The 15,911-nt window shown below is 43.7% G+C and overlaps 1 protein-coding gene across 4 annotated transcripts in view; it reads left to right on the top strand.

The window, feature by feature from the left end:
• Positions 1–15,911, top strand: part of KCNT1 (potassium sodium-activated channel subfamily T member 1) — a 290,128-nt gene that overhangs the window by 174,132 nt on the left and 100,085 nt on the right. For all 4 annotated transcript variants that reach the window (XM_038744726.1, XM_038744728.1, XM_038744727.1 and 1 more), the window contains one exon: positions 10,867–10,946. In XM_038744726.1, coding sequence (XP_038600654.1) covers positions 10,867–10,946 — 80 coding nt within the window. The remainder of the gene's footprint in view (positions 1–10,866; positions 10,947–15,911) is intronic.

Raw genomic sequence — 15,911 nt, forward strand, 5'->3', positions numbered from 1 at the left:
TGGAAGCAAAAGTAACTCAAAGAAGGAGAAAACTTAACTGGGCTGTTTTAAAGCTAAATTTTGGGAAGGACAAGGAAGAGCCAGGTTTGATAAACTGGTGGGAGCCCATTAAACAACAGATATCAATTAGAAGGCCGTAAAATTGATTGCTTAATAATAGGAATAATAATGGTATTTGTTAAGCACTTATTATGTGTCAAGGACTGTACAAAATGCTGAGGTAGATACAAGATAATCAATTCAGACCCAATCCCTGTTCCACAGAGAGTCTACAGTCTGGGAGGGGAAATAGATAGTTGATCCCCATTTTACAGATGAGGAAACAAAGGCAGAGAGGATTTGGGCAGGTTACTTGCCCAAGGTCACACAGCAAGGAAAGGGTAGAGCCAGGATTAGAACCCAAGTCCTCTGACTTCTCCAACCTGTCCGTTTTCCACTAGGCCATGCCGCTTCTCTCTCAAACTTCTCTCCATAGCGTCCATCTTTGGAGCTGGAAAGCTTTGCCTGTATAAACTATTCATTTAGAGTTTTCTCACAATTAAGCTTTTTGATCTAATATTTCAGATTACTTGCCCATCAGGATATAATAGGTTTTCTTAACTTTCTTTTAGTGGTCATGTGGGAAAAAATGAGTTGCCAGATATAAAGATGTAAAAAACATGAATTTCTCCAAGGGTAAATAACTCCTAACTTTATTTGCAAACACTGTTTCATGGAGAGTATTCTGCTGCCTTTTAATGACTTTGCTTCTTACGAAATTCACAATGGAAGTTGTGTTATAGTGCCTTTCCTTTCAGATGAGCTATATATGGAAAAACCAGGTCATGTTGGATTTATGCAGTATGACATGCTGGATTCTCTAAACCTCAGATCAAATCCAAAGATTTCACCCTTCAGTTTATTACTGTTTGCCTGTGAGATGGCCCTACATTCTCTTATCATGTTTGGAAAAGTAAGGATTTGAATTTAAGATCTGTCCTGTTTGATAGGTCCGCAGAGGCCAGGCTATGTCTGGGGAAAGCTATCATTTCCCCCGGGACTGTTTCTGGGGGCAGTGAGACAGGACTTCTAGTCCTAGGGGCATCTCTATCTACCTCTCCAAACCATAATTCTGCTCTCATTTCTTCTCCCTTTCTTCTCCTCCTCCCTTCCTCCTTCTAAAAGCGCTTTCTCTAGCCTCTCTCTGGAGCAGAGAATCCAATCACAGGGTATTCTGGCTTCAATTTCCCTGTAGTCTGTAAGCTCCTTTTGGGCAGGGATCATGAATACTGACTCTACTGTATTTCACTTTCGCAAGCACTCAATACTGTGTTCTGCACATAGTAAGCATTCAATAAGAACCATTGATTAATTGATTGGTTCTGTGGGCTTGTCTCCTCCAGTGGATGAAAAGCTCCTTGACGGTAGATCCCATGTTTTTTACATACTCTGTATATTCCCAAGTGCCTAGTATAGTGTTCTGTATGTAGACACTTAAAGCTGTTGTTGAGAGTGATGATGGTGAAAGACATTGCAGGGCGTATCTAGAAGTGGGTCTTCAAGAGGTATATGTGTCCGCATATGGGTGTGTTCCAAAGTGTCATTACTAAAATTATTATTTTCTCTTTTGGAACTATGCTTCTGGGTCATTGTGAGGAAAACAATAAAATCCTAAGAGTCCGAATAAAAATTACCTTATGTGTTGGGGCCTTCTTCTCCCAACCAAATGTGAAGCAACCTGGAGTGGAGAGATAACAGGCACTGCTTCTTGAGCGGCAAGCAGAAGGGAGTTCGGTAACTAGTGTTTTTAACTGTTTTGATAAAAGATAAAAGCTTTTAGATAAAAGCTAATTAGGTTGGACACAATCCATGACCTACAAGGGGATAACCATCTTAATCTTCATTTTGCAGATGAGGTAACTGAGGCACAGAGAGGTTAACTGATTTCCCCAAGATCACACAGCAGATATGTGGCAGAGCCAGGATTAAAACCCAGGTCTTGACTCCCAGGAGCATGATCTATCCACTAGGCCATGTTTTTTCATTGCTTCTTTTGTCTCTGAAGCTGACCTTTTCCTGCGGCAGCTTCTATGCCTCCACACATACCTGAGCACCGTAACAAAGAATCATTTGAGAATTTCCCTGGAGACCAGGCCTCTCACAATGCCCCTATGGGATCCCACAGCCAACGTAATTGGAGAATCAGCACTCCATAGCTGGGGTGACAGCTTTGAATGTAGAGCCCAAGGTCTTGAAATGAACAGGCATTTGTATTATTGATTTCGTCCTGGGGAATTGCAAATCCTTGCCCATGGAGCACATTACTTTTTTATTGTACTTTCAATTTTATTTATATATTTATGTTGTTTATTTGTTTATTGATTTGTTTAGCACTTACTATGTGTCAAGCACTGTTTTTAGTGCTGGGATAGATACAGATCAATCAAGACAGACACAGTCCCTATCCCACATGGCGCTCACAATTTAAATAGGAGGTGTCAAGTTTTTGCTTGTAAAAATCCCAGCTTAAATCAGTATGACCTAGTGGAAGGAGCACATCCCAGGAGTTAGAGGATCTTGATCCTGATCCCATCTCTGCCACTTGCCTGCTATGTGACCTTAGGCAAGTCACTTAGCTTCTCTGTGCCTCAGTTTCCTCATCCATAAAATTGGAATTACAGGTATTTAGGTCCTTCCTACTTAGACTCTGAGCCTCAAGTGAGACAGGGATTGTGTTCAACCTGATGATCTTGTATCTACTCCAGTTCTTAGTATAGTGCTTGGCACAGAATAAGAACATAACAAATACCACCATCATTATGATTAAATTGGATGAGATCTCAGCAGATGTAAGAAAGTAATTTTAAGGTCCAGTATGAGGATGTGGTGGGAGCAAGGAGATGGAATAGGGAATGCAAAGGTCCCCTGGAGAAGAGATTTTTCTCTGTGTGTCCAAACAAGTCTAGAAAGTTTCTGGAAGAGATTATTACAACAGAAAATCAAATATTTTACTTAAAGCAAATTTAATTTTAGATGGGATTGGACATTGGTTTTCAGGACTATTCTAGTGAGATTGGCATGCCTGACACCTTATTTTTAGAGGAACACACATGCTAAGCATATACTTCAGCGTACAGCATACCAAAGGAAACAATTCTCTTAGGACAACTAAAAGGTTTGGAATTATCAGACTAGGAAACAAGTTAGGAAAGAGCTAACTGTTGTTCAGCTTGGGGTCATTTGTATGACATGGTGCTCTTCAACAAAGAATGTAACTGGTAATTGAGATTACTTAATGAAGTAGGTCAAAAATAGAACTCATCTTCTCACCTAAGCCCTGTCCTTCCCCAACTTTTCCATCACTGTAGACAGCACCACTATCCTTCCTGTCTCAAAAGCCCATAATCTTGGTATTAGCCTTGAGTCCTCTTTCTCATTCAAACCTCATATTCAATCTATCACTATAGTCTGTCATTTGAACCTTCACAGCTTTGCTAAAATCTGACCTTTCCTCTCCATCCAAACTGTTACCACATTGATCCAAGCACTTATCCCATCCCACCTTGATTAGCCTCTTTGCTGACCTCCCTGCCTCTTGTCTTTTCCCACTGCAGTTCATACTTCACTCTGCTGTCTGGATCATTTTTCTACAAAAAGGTTCAGGCCATGTTTCCCATTTCCTCAGGGGTTGCCTAGCCATCTCTGCATCAGACATAAACTCTTTACCACTGGCTTTAAAGTACTCAATCACCTTTCCACCTCCTACCTCATCTCACTTCTCTCCAACTACAACCCAGCCTGCACACTTCGCTCCTTAATGCTAACCCACTCAGTGTACCTCAGTCTCATCTGTCTGGCCACTGACCTCTCACCCATATCCTGCCTCTGGCCTGGAATGCCTTCCTTCTTCATATCTGACAGACAATTACTCTCCCTCTCTCCAAAGCCTTATTGACGGCACATCTCCTCCAAGAGACCTTTCCCGACTAAGCCCTCTTTTCCTTTTCTTCCATCCCTTTCTGTGCCGTGTTAATATCTGTCTCTCTCTCTAGACTGCAAGCTTGTTGTAGGCAGGGAACGTGTCTGCTGTATGGCACTCTGCCAAGCCCTTAGTACAGTGCTCTGCATACAGTAGGCATTCAATAAATATGATTGATTTAATGAAATGATGGAGGGCTAATAATGCCAAAAGATATGCAGAATAACATCATATAAAAATGGCTATTCTAGCTTGTTTTTGATAGCAGAAATCGGGTTTGTTCTCCTGGTTTACCCTTGCATGCATGTAGACTTCAACAGTGTGAGATTTTCAAAGCCATAATAAAGAAAGGATTTTCTTTCTTCTCTTAATGAAGTGTCGATTCACTGAAGAGCAGGAACTTTGGCCAGTTGTGAAGGCTTCAGCTTTTTTGGTAATATTATAAATGCCCAAGAAGAGTGCTGCCTATTTCACCTTTTTACTACAGAACCCTAGTTTTCCTAAGCACCTTGTCTGGAAAAGAATCAATCAGTCCATCATACTCATTGAGCGCTTATTGAGTGCAGAGCACTGTAGGAAGCACTTGGGAGAATACAATGTAGTAATATAACAGACACATTCCCTGCCTACATTGAAGATGCAGAAATGTAATTCAGGATGTTGGGGAAGTCACCTATCAACTCTGCTTAGTGCATAGTACAGCATTCTGCACCCAGTAAGTGCTAAATAAATACCATTGATTGAATAGGTGAGTTGGATGGCTCATACTCATACTCTGTCCTAATCCTCCTCGACCTCTCAGCTGCCTTTGACACTGTGGACCACCCCCTTCTCCTCAACACGCTATCTGACCTTGGCTTCACAGACTCCGTCCTCTCCTGGTTCTCCTCTTATCTCTCCGGTCGTTCTTTCTCGTCTCTTTTGCAGGCTCCTCCTCCCCCTCCCATCCTCTTACTGTGGGGGTTCCCCAAGGTTCAGTGCTTGGTCCCCTTCTGTTCTCAATCTACACTCACTCCCTTGGTGACCTCATTCGCTCCCATGGCTTCAACTATCATCTCTACGCTGATGACACCCAGATCTTCATCTCTGCCCCTGCTCTCTCCCCCTCCCTCCAGGCTCGCATCTCCTCCTGCCTTCAGGACATCTCCATCTGGATGTCCGCCCGCCACCTAAAGCTCAACATGTCGAAGACTGAGCTCCTTGTCTTCCCTCCCAAACCTTGTCCTCTCCCTGACTTTCCCATCTCTGTTGACGGCACTACCATCCTTCCCGTCTCACAGCCCGCAACCTTGGTGTCATCCTCGACTCCGCTCTCTCATTCACCCCTCACATCCAAGCCGTCACCAAAACCTGCCGGTCTCAGCTCCGCAACATTGCCAAGATCCGCCCTTTCCTCTCCATCCAAACTGCTACCCTGCTCATTCAAGCTCTCATCCTATCTCGTCTGGACTACTGCACCAGCCTTCTCTCTGATCTCCCATCCTCGTGTCTCTCTCCACTTCAATCCATACTTCATGCTGCTGCCCAGATTATCTTTGTCCAGAAACTCTCTGGGCATATTGCTCCCCTCCTCAAAAATCTCCAGTGGCTACCAATCAATCTGCGCATCAGGCAGAAACTCCTCACCCTGGGCTTCAAGGCTGTCCATCACCTCGCCCCCTCCTACCTCACCTCCCTTCTCTCCTTCTACTGCCCAGCCCGCACCCTCCGCTCCTCCACCGCTAATCTCCTCACTGTACCTCGTTCTCGCCTGTCCCGCCATCGACCCCCGGCCCACGTCATCCCCCGGGCCTGGAATGGCCTCCCTCTGCCCCTCCACCAAGCTAGCTCTCTTCCTCCCTTCAAGGCCCTGCTGAGAGCTCACCTCCTCCAGGAGGCCTTCCCAGACTGAGCCCCTTCTTTCCTCTCCCCCTCGTCCCCCTCTCCATCCCCCCATCTTACCTCCTTCCCTTCCCCACAGCACCTGTATATATGTATATATGGTTGTACATATTTATTACTCTATTTATTTATTTATTTATTTATTTATTTTACTTGTACATTTCTATCCTATTTTATTTTGTTGGTATGTTTGGTTCTGTTCTCTGTCTCCCCCTTTTAGACTGTGAGCCCACTGTTGGGTAGGGACTGTCTGTATGTGTTGCCAATTTGTACTTCCCAAGCGCTTAGTACAGTGCTCTGCACATAGTAAGCGCTCAATAAATACGATTGATTGATTGATTGATTGATTGGATGAGAGAGATAAGTTGAGGATAATGCCAAGATTACAGGCTCATGAGACAGGAAGGATAGTGGTGCTGCCTACAGTGATGGGAAAGGCATGGGGAGGACAATATATGAGTGGAAAGATGAGGAATTGTTTTGGACAAATTAAGTTTGAGGTGTTGGTGAGACATCCAATTAGAGAAGTCCGGAAGATAGGAGGACATGCAAGACTGCAGAGGAGAGAGGTCAGGGATGGAGAGTTAGCTTTGGGAATTTTCTGCATAGAGATAGTAGTTGAAACTGTGAGAGCAAATGAGTTTTCTAAGAGAGTGGGTGTAGATGGAGAATAACGGGGTACCCAGAACTGAGCCTTGAGGGACTTCCATAGCTAGAGGGTAGGAGGCAGAGGAGGAGCTCACAAGAAAGATTGAGCAGAGCAGTCAGAGAGAGAGGAGGAGAACCAGAAGGAGACAGTGTCACTGAAGTCAAGATTAGATCATGTTTCCATGAAAAGAGAATGGTCCACAGTGTTAAGGCAGTCGAGAGATACAAGAGGATTAGGATGGAGTAGAGGCTGTTGGATTTGGCAAGGAGGAAGGAGGTTATTGACCTTAAAAAGGGCAGATTACCTGGAGTGAAAAGGGTGGGAGTCAGATTGGAGTGGGTCAAGGAAGAATCGGAGGAGAGAAAATGTATCAGGTGATTGACAACTCACACAAGGAGTTTTCAGAGGAATGACAGGAGAGAGATGAGGTGATTACTAGTTGAAGCTGGAGGTTGTCGGACATCAAGTGAGGGTTTTTTTTTAAGGACAGGGGTTGTAGTTAAAGGTACTAAAGTGCTAAAATTGCAGACCACCCTAAACTTAACATCAAGGCAAAAACTGAATTTAGAACTCATTCATTCATTCATTCATTCAGTTGTATTTATTGAGAGCTTACTGTGTGCAGAGCACTGTACTAAGAGCTTGGGAAGTACAAGTTGGCAACATATAGAGATGGTCCCTACCCAACAATGGGCTCACAGCCTAGAAGGGGGAGACAGACAACAAAACAAAACATGTGGACAGGTGTCAAGTCATCAGAATAAATAGAAGTAAAGCTAGATGCACATCATTAACAAAATAAGTAGAATAGTAAATATGTATAAGTAAAATAAATAGAGTAATAAATCTGTACAAACATATATACAGGTGCTGTGGGGAGGGGAAGGAGGTCGGGTTGGGGTGGGGAGAAGGAGAGGAAAATGGAGCTCAGTCTGGGCTGGAAACCAATGTTTAAGGCTGGGTAGACCCTAGTGACCATGACTGAAATAGGTTCCCAAACCAAGCAAGATTAAAATCTGGATTGAATTAGAACCACAAAAAAAAAAGATTGCATGCAGCATGGAGCACTGAAGAAGAGGTGCTCCAGGTAACTTTTAGAACACTTGAAGTTTCAAGACCACCTGCTCACCTAGAAGTTTATCTACCAGGCTGTGCAGTTGGGCCAGGCATGACACCCTCTGTAGACTGTAAACTCACTGTGGGCAGGGAATGTCTGTTATATTCTCCCTCTAGACTGTGAGCTTGTTGTTGGGTAGGGATTTTCTCTATTTGTTGCTGAATTGTACTTTCCAAGCACTTACTACAGTGCTCTGCACACAGTAAGCGCTCAATAAATATGATTGAATGAATGAATGAGATCATTGTGGGCAGGCAATGTGTTAATATTGTTAAATTGTATTCTCCCAAGGGTTTAGTACAGTGTTCTGCACCCAGTAAGCGCTCAATAAATATCATTGACTGATTGCTTAAGGAACTCTAGGAAACTGGTTTTAGGAGTATATCCCCCACAAATTATGCTCATGCCCAAATTAATCCAGGTGAACCTTCCTTTTTATCCCAGGTGTACCTTGGAAGATGCGAAATGCATTTCCCTGTGTAGATTGTTCTGGCTGGATTTCAGGGCAGGAGTTACTCTGGCTGCACCAACTCAGACAATTCCCCCCTAAAAAAGCCCCCAATTAGAGCTCATCACTGTTCCCATTAGGGTGGTGAAGTTTTGAAACCTATTGATCAAAAGCCAATCTCACCCAACTCCCCCAAAAATTCCATATGACCTTGGAAAGGGAGGGTGAGGCGTGACATGAACCAACCTGTGACCTGGCTAACAATATGAGAGATAGAAGCAGCATGGCTTAGTAGATAGAGCACAGGCTTGGGAGTCAGAAAGTCATGGGTTCTAATTCCTGGCTCCACTACTTGTCTGCTGTGTGACCTTGGGCAAGTCACTTCACTTCTCTGTGCCTCAGTTACCTCACCCGTAAAATTGAGATTGGGAGCCCCACATGGGACAGGGACTGTGTCCAACCTGATTTGCTTGTATCCACCCCAGCGCTTAGCACAATACCTCACAACTAGTAAGTGCTTAACAAATGCCATTATTATTATTATTCACAGTGATGAGCCTGTTAGGGGGAAATGAGGGTCTAAGAAGAAAGCGAGGCATCCTGGGTCACCAGCCTCATTAGCTAATGGTATTAAAGATTCCCTCAAACTCAGCAGTTTCAAAGAAGAGGCCATTTTACAGCATCTTAACTGCACTGAGACATTCTCTTGTCCCCCGGGTGAGTGGCCCAGTGGGTATTTGCCTGGCTGTTCTTTTGTCTTGACCATTTCAGTTTTAAAGATCAGAAGATTCAAGATGTTCGTAATGGAATAGAGATTATGCAATGTGCTGAGGTTCATTAAGCAACCAGTGAGTTTGCTATGTCTAATGTCTTTGGATTCCTATGTGTTTCCCCACTGCCACCAAACATTGAACTTAAATCTCCTGTCTGAGACTCCCTGGGGCATGGCAACACAATTTCCTTCTGTCCGCTCTCTGATTCTCCCTGACAAAGTGGAGCTTTTGCATGGGTGCATTTTAGTTTGGCCATTTAAAATGGGGCACCAATTTAAGATTGGCCCTATTTAACCGACCGTGGTTAATTTGACAAACACAAAAGTTCCTTAGGGTTCTAATATCAGCTGATTGCATGGGAAAAGCCTCTCCCAATCCCTTGAGACCATTCTGGGAGACAGGTTGCAGGAAAACATTAGCAAGGGAGAGTTGAAAGTGAATGTTAGAGCATAGATGTCAGTAACACTGCTACAAAGTGCAAAGCCAAAGTTCATTATCTCTTTCTTCCTTGAGTCTCTGATTTCACCTTAACCAGTTTATGATATAGAAGAAGTGTTCTCTGCCACCCAGCAGTGCTGCTCTAATTCCACAACATCAAGCATCATCTGGTCTGTCCAGATGCTGTGGATCCTTTTTCAGGTAGAGTGGACATTCATCCAGTTTTACACTGGACAGTTTGGTTTGTCACTGATCTGTCCCCTATCTGGCTCTGTATGCCTTTTTGTATTATTATTATTATTATTATTATTATCATTATTATTGTTGTTGTTGTTTTCAGCACCCTACCTTGGTATCAGAAGTGGCACCCAAGTTAGTAAGGGCCTGGACAGAGAGCACAGTGTCTCTGGAAGAACCAAGGGGGACAGGGGCCACCTGACAACCCCCTTGATAACCAAACGAGTTTTGCCAAAGTCCTCCAAGAACCTTTTGATTTGTGTCCTTATGACACTGTTAAATAATGATATGTGCCATTATGTAGCATATATAGCATGATGTAATTGTCATCTAGGCCCAGCGAAATGGTGTTCAGTATTCTTTAATTCCATCAATGGCCATCCTAATCTGAGATGATGAAGAAGTTATAAAAAAGAAGGCATAATTAATTCCTGTAAATGCCTGCATGGTCATTATTTGTGTGGTTGGACCATGTACCCCTGTCCCCAGGCTCTCTTGTGCTTGTGTTGAAGAGGGTCTTAGGGTACATATCTAAAAATTATGTATTAAAAATTATTTATTTATATTAATGTCCGTCTCCCCCTGTAAACTGTAAGCTTGCTGTGGGCAGAGAGCATATCACCTACTACAACCCAGTCCACACACTTCGCTCCTCTAATGCTAACTTTCTCATTGTACCTCGATCTCATCTATCTCATTGCTGCCCTCTTGCCCACATCCTGCCTCTGGCCCGGAATGCCCTCCCTCCTTATATCCGACAGACAATGACTCTTCCCACCTTCAAAGCCTTATTAAAGGCATATCACCTCCAAGAGGCTTCCCCTAAGTCCTCCTCTCCTCTTCTCCCACACCCTTCTGCGTTGCCCTGACTTGCTCCCTTTATTCACCCGCCTCCCAGCCCTACAGCACTTATATCCATATCTGTAATTCATTCATTTATATTAATGTCTGTCTGCTCCTCTAGACTGTAAGCTTGTTGTGGGCAGGGAATGTGTCTGTTTATTGCTATATTTTACTCTCCCAAGGGCTTAATACAGTACTCTGCAAACAGTAAGCGCTCAATAAATATGATTGACTGACTGACTGGTTACCAACACTGTTGCCTTGTACACTAACAAACAGTAGAGTACTCTGCAACCAGTAAGCACTCAATAAATACCATGAATTGATTGATTCCAGTGGCATGCCGAATGCTGCTCTGTTGCTATTTGGTAGAGAAGGAGTGTGGTGGTGTATATCTGTGCAGTCTTTCTTTCTTCAAGGTACGTCTGATACTGTATCCTGAAAGAAATGGTGAAGGCATTTTTTCCTGGGAATCGAGTTTTCTGAACAAGTTTCTAATGCCTGCTTTTCTTTCTCCCATAGGGTTCAAGTAGAATTCTATGTCAACGAAAACACTTTTAAAGAACGACTCAAGCTGTTCTTCATCAAAAACCAAAGATCAAGTAAGTCATGGGATCAGTATGTTTGATTATTTTGTGATTGGTATTATTCTCCAGAAAATTACCACGAAGATGATCAGAGAGATGGGATTTGAGGTCATGTGTGACTTCAGATAATATCATTTTGGTAATTTCCACTGCAAATGCAAATGAGAAGCAGCATGGCTCAGTTGAAAGAGCCCGGGCTTGGGAGTCAGAGGTTGTGGTTTCTAATCCCGGCTCCTCCATTTGTCTGCTGTGTGACTCTGGGCAAGTCACTTCACTTCTCTGGGCCTCAGTGACCTCATCTGTAAAATGGGGATAAAGATTGTGAGCCCCAGGTGGGACAAACTGATGACCTTTTATCTCCTCCAGTGCTTAGAACAGAGCTTGGCACATAGTAAGTGCTTAACAAATACCATTATTATTAAATCCTGGCAAACTCACATGTTAAGCCCTCAAAAAGATGGGGGCTCACCACTGGGCAAGACAACTTCTAACGTTTGCTTCTCCCAGTAGTTTGGAAATGCCAGGAAGGATATGGTGCTAATAAAGGGCAGAAAGCAAACTAATTTTAGCCCATCTCCCTCTCCTACCCAGAATTACCCACACACATTTGCATTTTCTCCCGATAATTTACTCCCAGTTTTTGTCTGTTTCTCTCTTTTAATCATCCGTGTTTCTTGTGTTTTGCCTCCCCTCTGTTGCCTTTCTATCTCTTGCTCTTTCTCCTGGGTCCTTGTCTCCTTAGTCCTTAACCTCCCCCATTTTCTCTCTAAAATGCTCAGGAAATCCATCTCCTGCCTCTTGGACCATTATGCTTCTGTCAGTTCCAGGACCCAAGTAAAGAGTCGAGATTCATAATCCAGTTTGGCAATAGGTTCCCTGGGGTGCTAGGGGAGATGGTCTGTCTCTCCATATAGACCCAGCTATTGATGATGCATTCCTGGGAAATGTCATAGTTTATGAAATTGCAAGGGAGGGGATTAACATTGAATCCCAATCAGTCAATCAATGGTATTTCTTGTGTACTTAACTGTGTACAGAAGACTGTACTAAGCACTTGGGAGAGTCCAGTGCAGTAGAGTTGGTGAACCCAATTCCTGCCCTCAAGGAGTTTACAATCTAGTCAGGAAGACAGATATTAAAATACAACCTTGACATGTAGGAGGAAGAGCAGTTTAAGAGCATAACCCCCCCGCCATGTCCCATTGACTCATTGTTTCTGAAAACACAATTTCATAGAACGTAACATTTTTCAAGAACAAAATCATCCTGATATACTTCCAGCTGATGTTTCCAGGGAAACCTGATAGCCCAATACCAGTGTAACATAAGATTTCCTAGAGATAATCTGGGAAAAAAGGAGAAAAGGAAAAAGTCCAGGTATCAGGGAGGAAGGCCAGGAGACCTCAGTGCTGGTCTGGGATCTGCCTGACTTTTTTTTAATGGCATTTGTTAAGAGTCTACTATGTTCTAAGCACTGTTCTAAGCCCTGGGGTAGATGCAAGGTTATCAGTTTTGGACACAGCCCCCATCCTGCATGGGGCTCACAGTCTAGGTGGGAGGGAGTAGGATTCAATCCCCATTTTACAGATGATGAAACTGAGGCACAGAGAGGTTAACTTTCTTGCCTTAGGTCACACAGCAGGTAAGCGGTGAGGCTGGAATTTAGAACCCAAGCCCTCTGACCTCCAGGCCCTTGCTCTTTCCATAAGTGGTGGTGCTGTAATTAGAACCCAGGTCCTCTGATTTCCAGGCCTGTGCTTTTTCCACTAAGTCACGCAGCTTCTCTATGCCCCGCTAAGGACTCCACCTCTCGGAGCCTCACTTTCTTCATGAGGAAAATTATCTCGGCCCTGGCTACATCTCCAGGATGTGGTGAGGATGAAATAAGATCCCTGATGGGAAAGCTGTCTGGGAAATTAAAGTACGTATTCAATTTCTAAGTGTAATTATTGAGCCAGACCATGAGGTACATAGAAGTAAGGAAAAGTACTGTAGGTAAAAAGTGCAGCAGTCCAAGCAAGTGGCCATATTCACATGCATGCAATGTGGAAGGAATTACAGAGCATGCATTAGCGTTGAGAGTATCACACCAGTTTGGTTTTAAAAAAAATCATGATCAATTCTTCCAATTCCTTCCAATTCAAAGCACCCAACAGCACTTGTGTGCATATCTTTAAATTATATATTATAAATTATTTATTCATGTTAATGTCTGTCTCTCCCTTTAGTCTGTAAGCTCATTATGGGCAAAGAACTTGTCTGCTAATTCTGTGGTATAGTACTCTCCCAAGTGCTTAGTACAGTGACCTGCACATAATAATAATAATAATGGCATTTATTAAGCACTTACTATGTGCAAAGCACTGTTCTAAGCGCTGGGGAGGTTACAAGGTGATCAGGTTGTCCCACGTGGGGCTCACAGTCTTAATCCCCATTTTACAGATGAGGTAACTGAGACACAGAGAAGTTAAGTGACTTGCCCAAAGTCACACAGCTGACAATTGGCGGAGCTGGGATTTGAACCCCTGACCTCTGACTCCAAAGCCCGTGCTCTTTCCACTGAGCCATGCTGCTTCTCACATTGTGCTGCACATATACATAATAGGCACTCAATAGATACCATTGATTGATTGATTTTATATACCCACATATACCCCAGGAGGTAACATTCAGGCTAAAGGAGAAATTGTCTCAGTATTATTGATGCCTGATGCCAATATGTAGCTCGTTTCTATCCCAATGTTGGTGCAGGAGAAAGAGCACTGTTCTGGGAATTAGGAGATGTGGGTTCTAGTCCTGATTCTGTTATTTGGGGCCATCTGCCATCAGTAGTCAGGGTTGGGACTGAATACCTACCTAAGGTGTCCACAATGTGGACAAACCCAGCAACAATCCTGAATCATAGCTGGCCTTAAGACCACAGAGGTTACCAAAGCCAGTGCCTCCAAGTCCTGGAGCTCTGGCTGGGGCCATTTCAGATTTAAGTGCCTCCCACATGTAAGCACTTTGCAATGTGCTGAATTTCCTGCCCTCCTACTTGCTTCCTTGCTGCGACTGGCAGGACAGAGAGAGTCAGCCGCACTATGGTGATAGCACTGTCATCCATTCCTCGGCTCAGAGTCTCAGTCCACTGAGGCTCATCTGTCATTTCCGATGGGTAACTCCATCATAGGATTGCTTAGAAACTGAAGTGCGGAGGTAAAAGGATTCATTTGCCAATCCAACTTTTTCAGTTATCTCACAAAAGCTTGTTGTGGGCAGGGAATGTATCTGCCAACTCTGTTGTACCGTATTCTACCAAAGGCTTAGTACGGTGCTCTGCTAAAAGTAGAAAGTGCTGGCTTTTCTTTCCAAGTACCCCGAGGTCTGTGCCACAGAGCATGCAGGTACAGCCTCACCCTAAAATATACACCAAGATCTCCTTGAGAATGCTAAAAAAAAAAGAAAGTGTGGAAAAGTGGGTGTTTTTTTCTCTCAGTTAAAAGAGTGGTAATTAGATGAAACAGTTGTAATATAGAGTATTTGCTGGGATGAGGAGTGAAGACTATGGTCTCTGCTCTGAATTTCAGAGAACACTGGATCCCTTAAGATAATTTTGTGATCAAAATTATCACAAAATTTGGGGTTAGGTCTTCAGACAAGCCAATTAACTGTTGGCTGCTGCTCCTTAAACTGAGCTTTCTCCCATCCTGAGGAATCTGCCCTTCTTTTACTGTCCTCTTCCTGGGAAACAAATTTTCCTAGACCTTTATCTAACCTCTAAGGAAATGGTGCAATTAAGAGCGATTAACTCTGTTCTTCTTTGTTCTGAGAGTCCCGATATCTAAACCCCAGCGCCTGAACCATTGATGGAATGGCCATTTATCTTGTTTTAGACAAGAGAGTCCAGTTTCCAGTCAGTCTGTCCCCTGTCCGTTACTGATCCACCATCAGACCTGTAGCCCTGCTCTGCCTCTACTCCCGCCAGTGACAACCCAGTTCAGAAGCAGTAGCCTTGATTGCATGGGCTCAGTGGAAAGAGCACAAGCTTTGCTGTCGGAAGTCATGGGTTCAAATCCCAGCTCTGCCAATTGTCAGCTGTGTGACTTTGGACAAGTCACTTAACTTCTCTGTGCCTCAGTTACCTCATCTGTAAAATGGGGATTAAGACTGTGGGACAACCTGATCACCTTGTAACCTCCCCAATGCTTAGAACAGTGCTTTGCACAGATTAAGTGCTTAATAAATGCTATTATTATTATTATTAGTGTGGCATGTGTATGGGGTAAGGCAATGGCTTTGGAGTAAGGGAGAGCTGGGTCTCATCTCAGTGACATCCTCAGCAGCAGGGTTGTGGAAATGACCTTTAGTGTACCTTTCTGTACAGGAGGAGCCTGGTATAGTGGATAGAGCACCAGCCTGAGAGTCAGAAGGTCATGGGTTCTAATCCTGGCTTTATCACTTGGCTGCTGTGTGACCTTGGGCAAGTCACTTCACTTATCTATGCCTCAGTTCCCTCATCTGTAAAATGGGGATTGAGACTGTGAGCCCCCACATGGGACAGGGACTGTGGCAAACTCAATTTGCTTGTATCCACCCCAGCGCTTAGTACAGTGCCTAGCAAGTGCTTTATGAATATCATTATTATTATTGTTAATTGTTATGTAGTGTAAATATTGTTTTGATTGCAAAAATACTGGGGAGGACAAAGGGATCTCTGGTATTCCTTAATGCCTCAGTGCCTCCCTACCCATTGCCATTGGGGTGGTCTTCCTGTTGGTAATATTCCTTTTAAGGCATGGAAGGAACACTGCATACCATAGTTTGAATACTGGTACTGGGGAAGGGTGGCAAAACTCTGCCCAAGGCTGCTGGGCTGAGCTCCCACAAACCCAGGCATAAAATAAGCCCTGGGTTAATTTACTGTGGGCCAGTGTCCCTGCTGGTGCTCTCCGTTTCTCTGGGCATTATTATTGGAGATCGTGCTCCCTAGAACAAATA

This window comes from Tachyglossus aculeatus, chromosome 4 (assembly GCF_015852505.1).
Source record: "Tachyglossus aculeatus isolate mTacAcu1 chromosome 4, mTacAcu1.pri, whole genome shotgun sequence".
In the NCBI taxonomy this organism is placed as follows: Eukaryota; Metazoa; Chordata; class Mammalia; order Monotremata; family Tachyglossidae; genus Tachyglossus; species Tachyglossus aculeatus.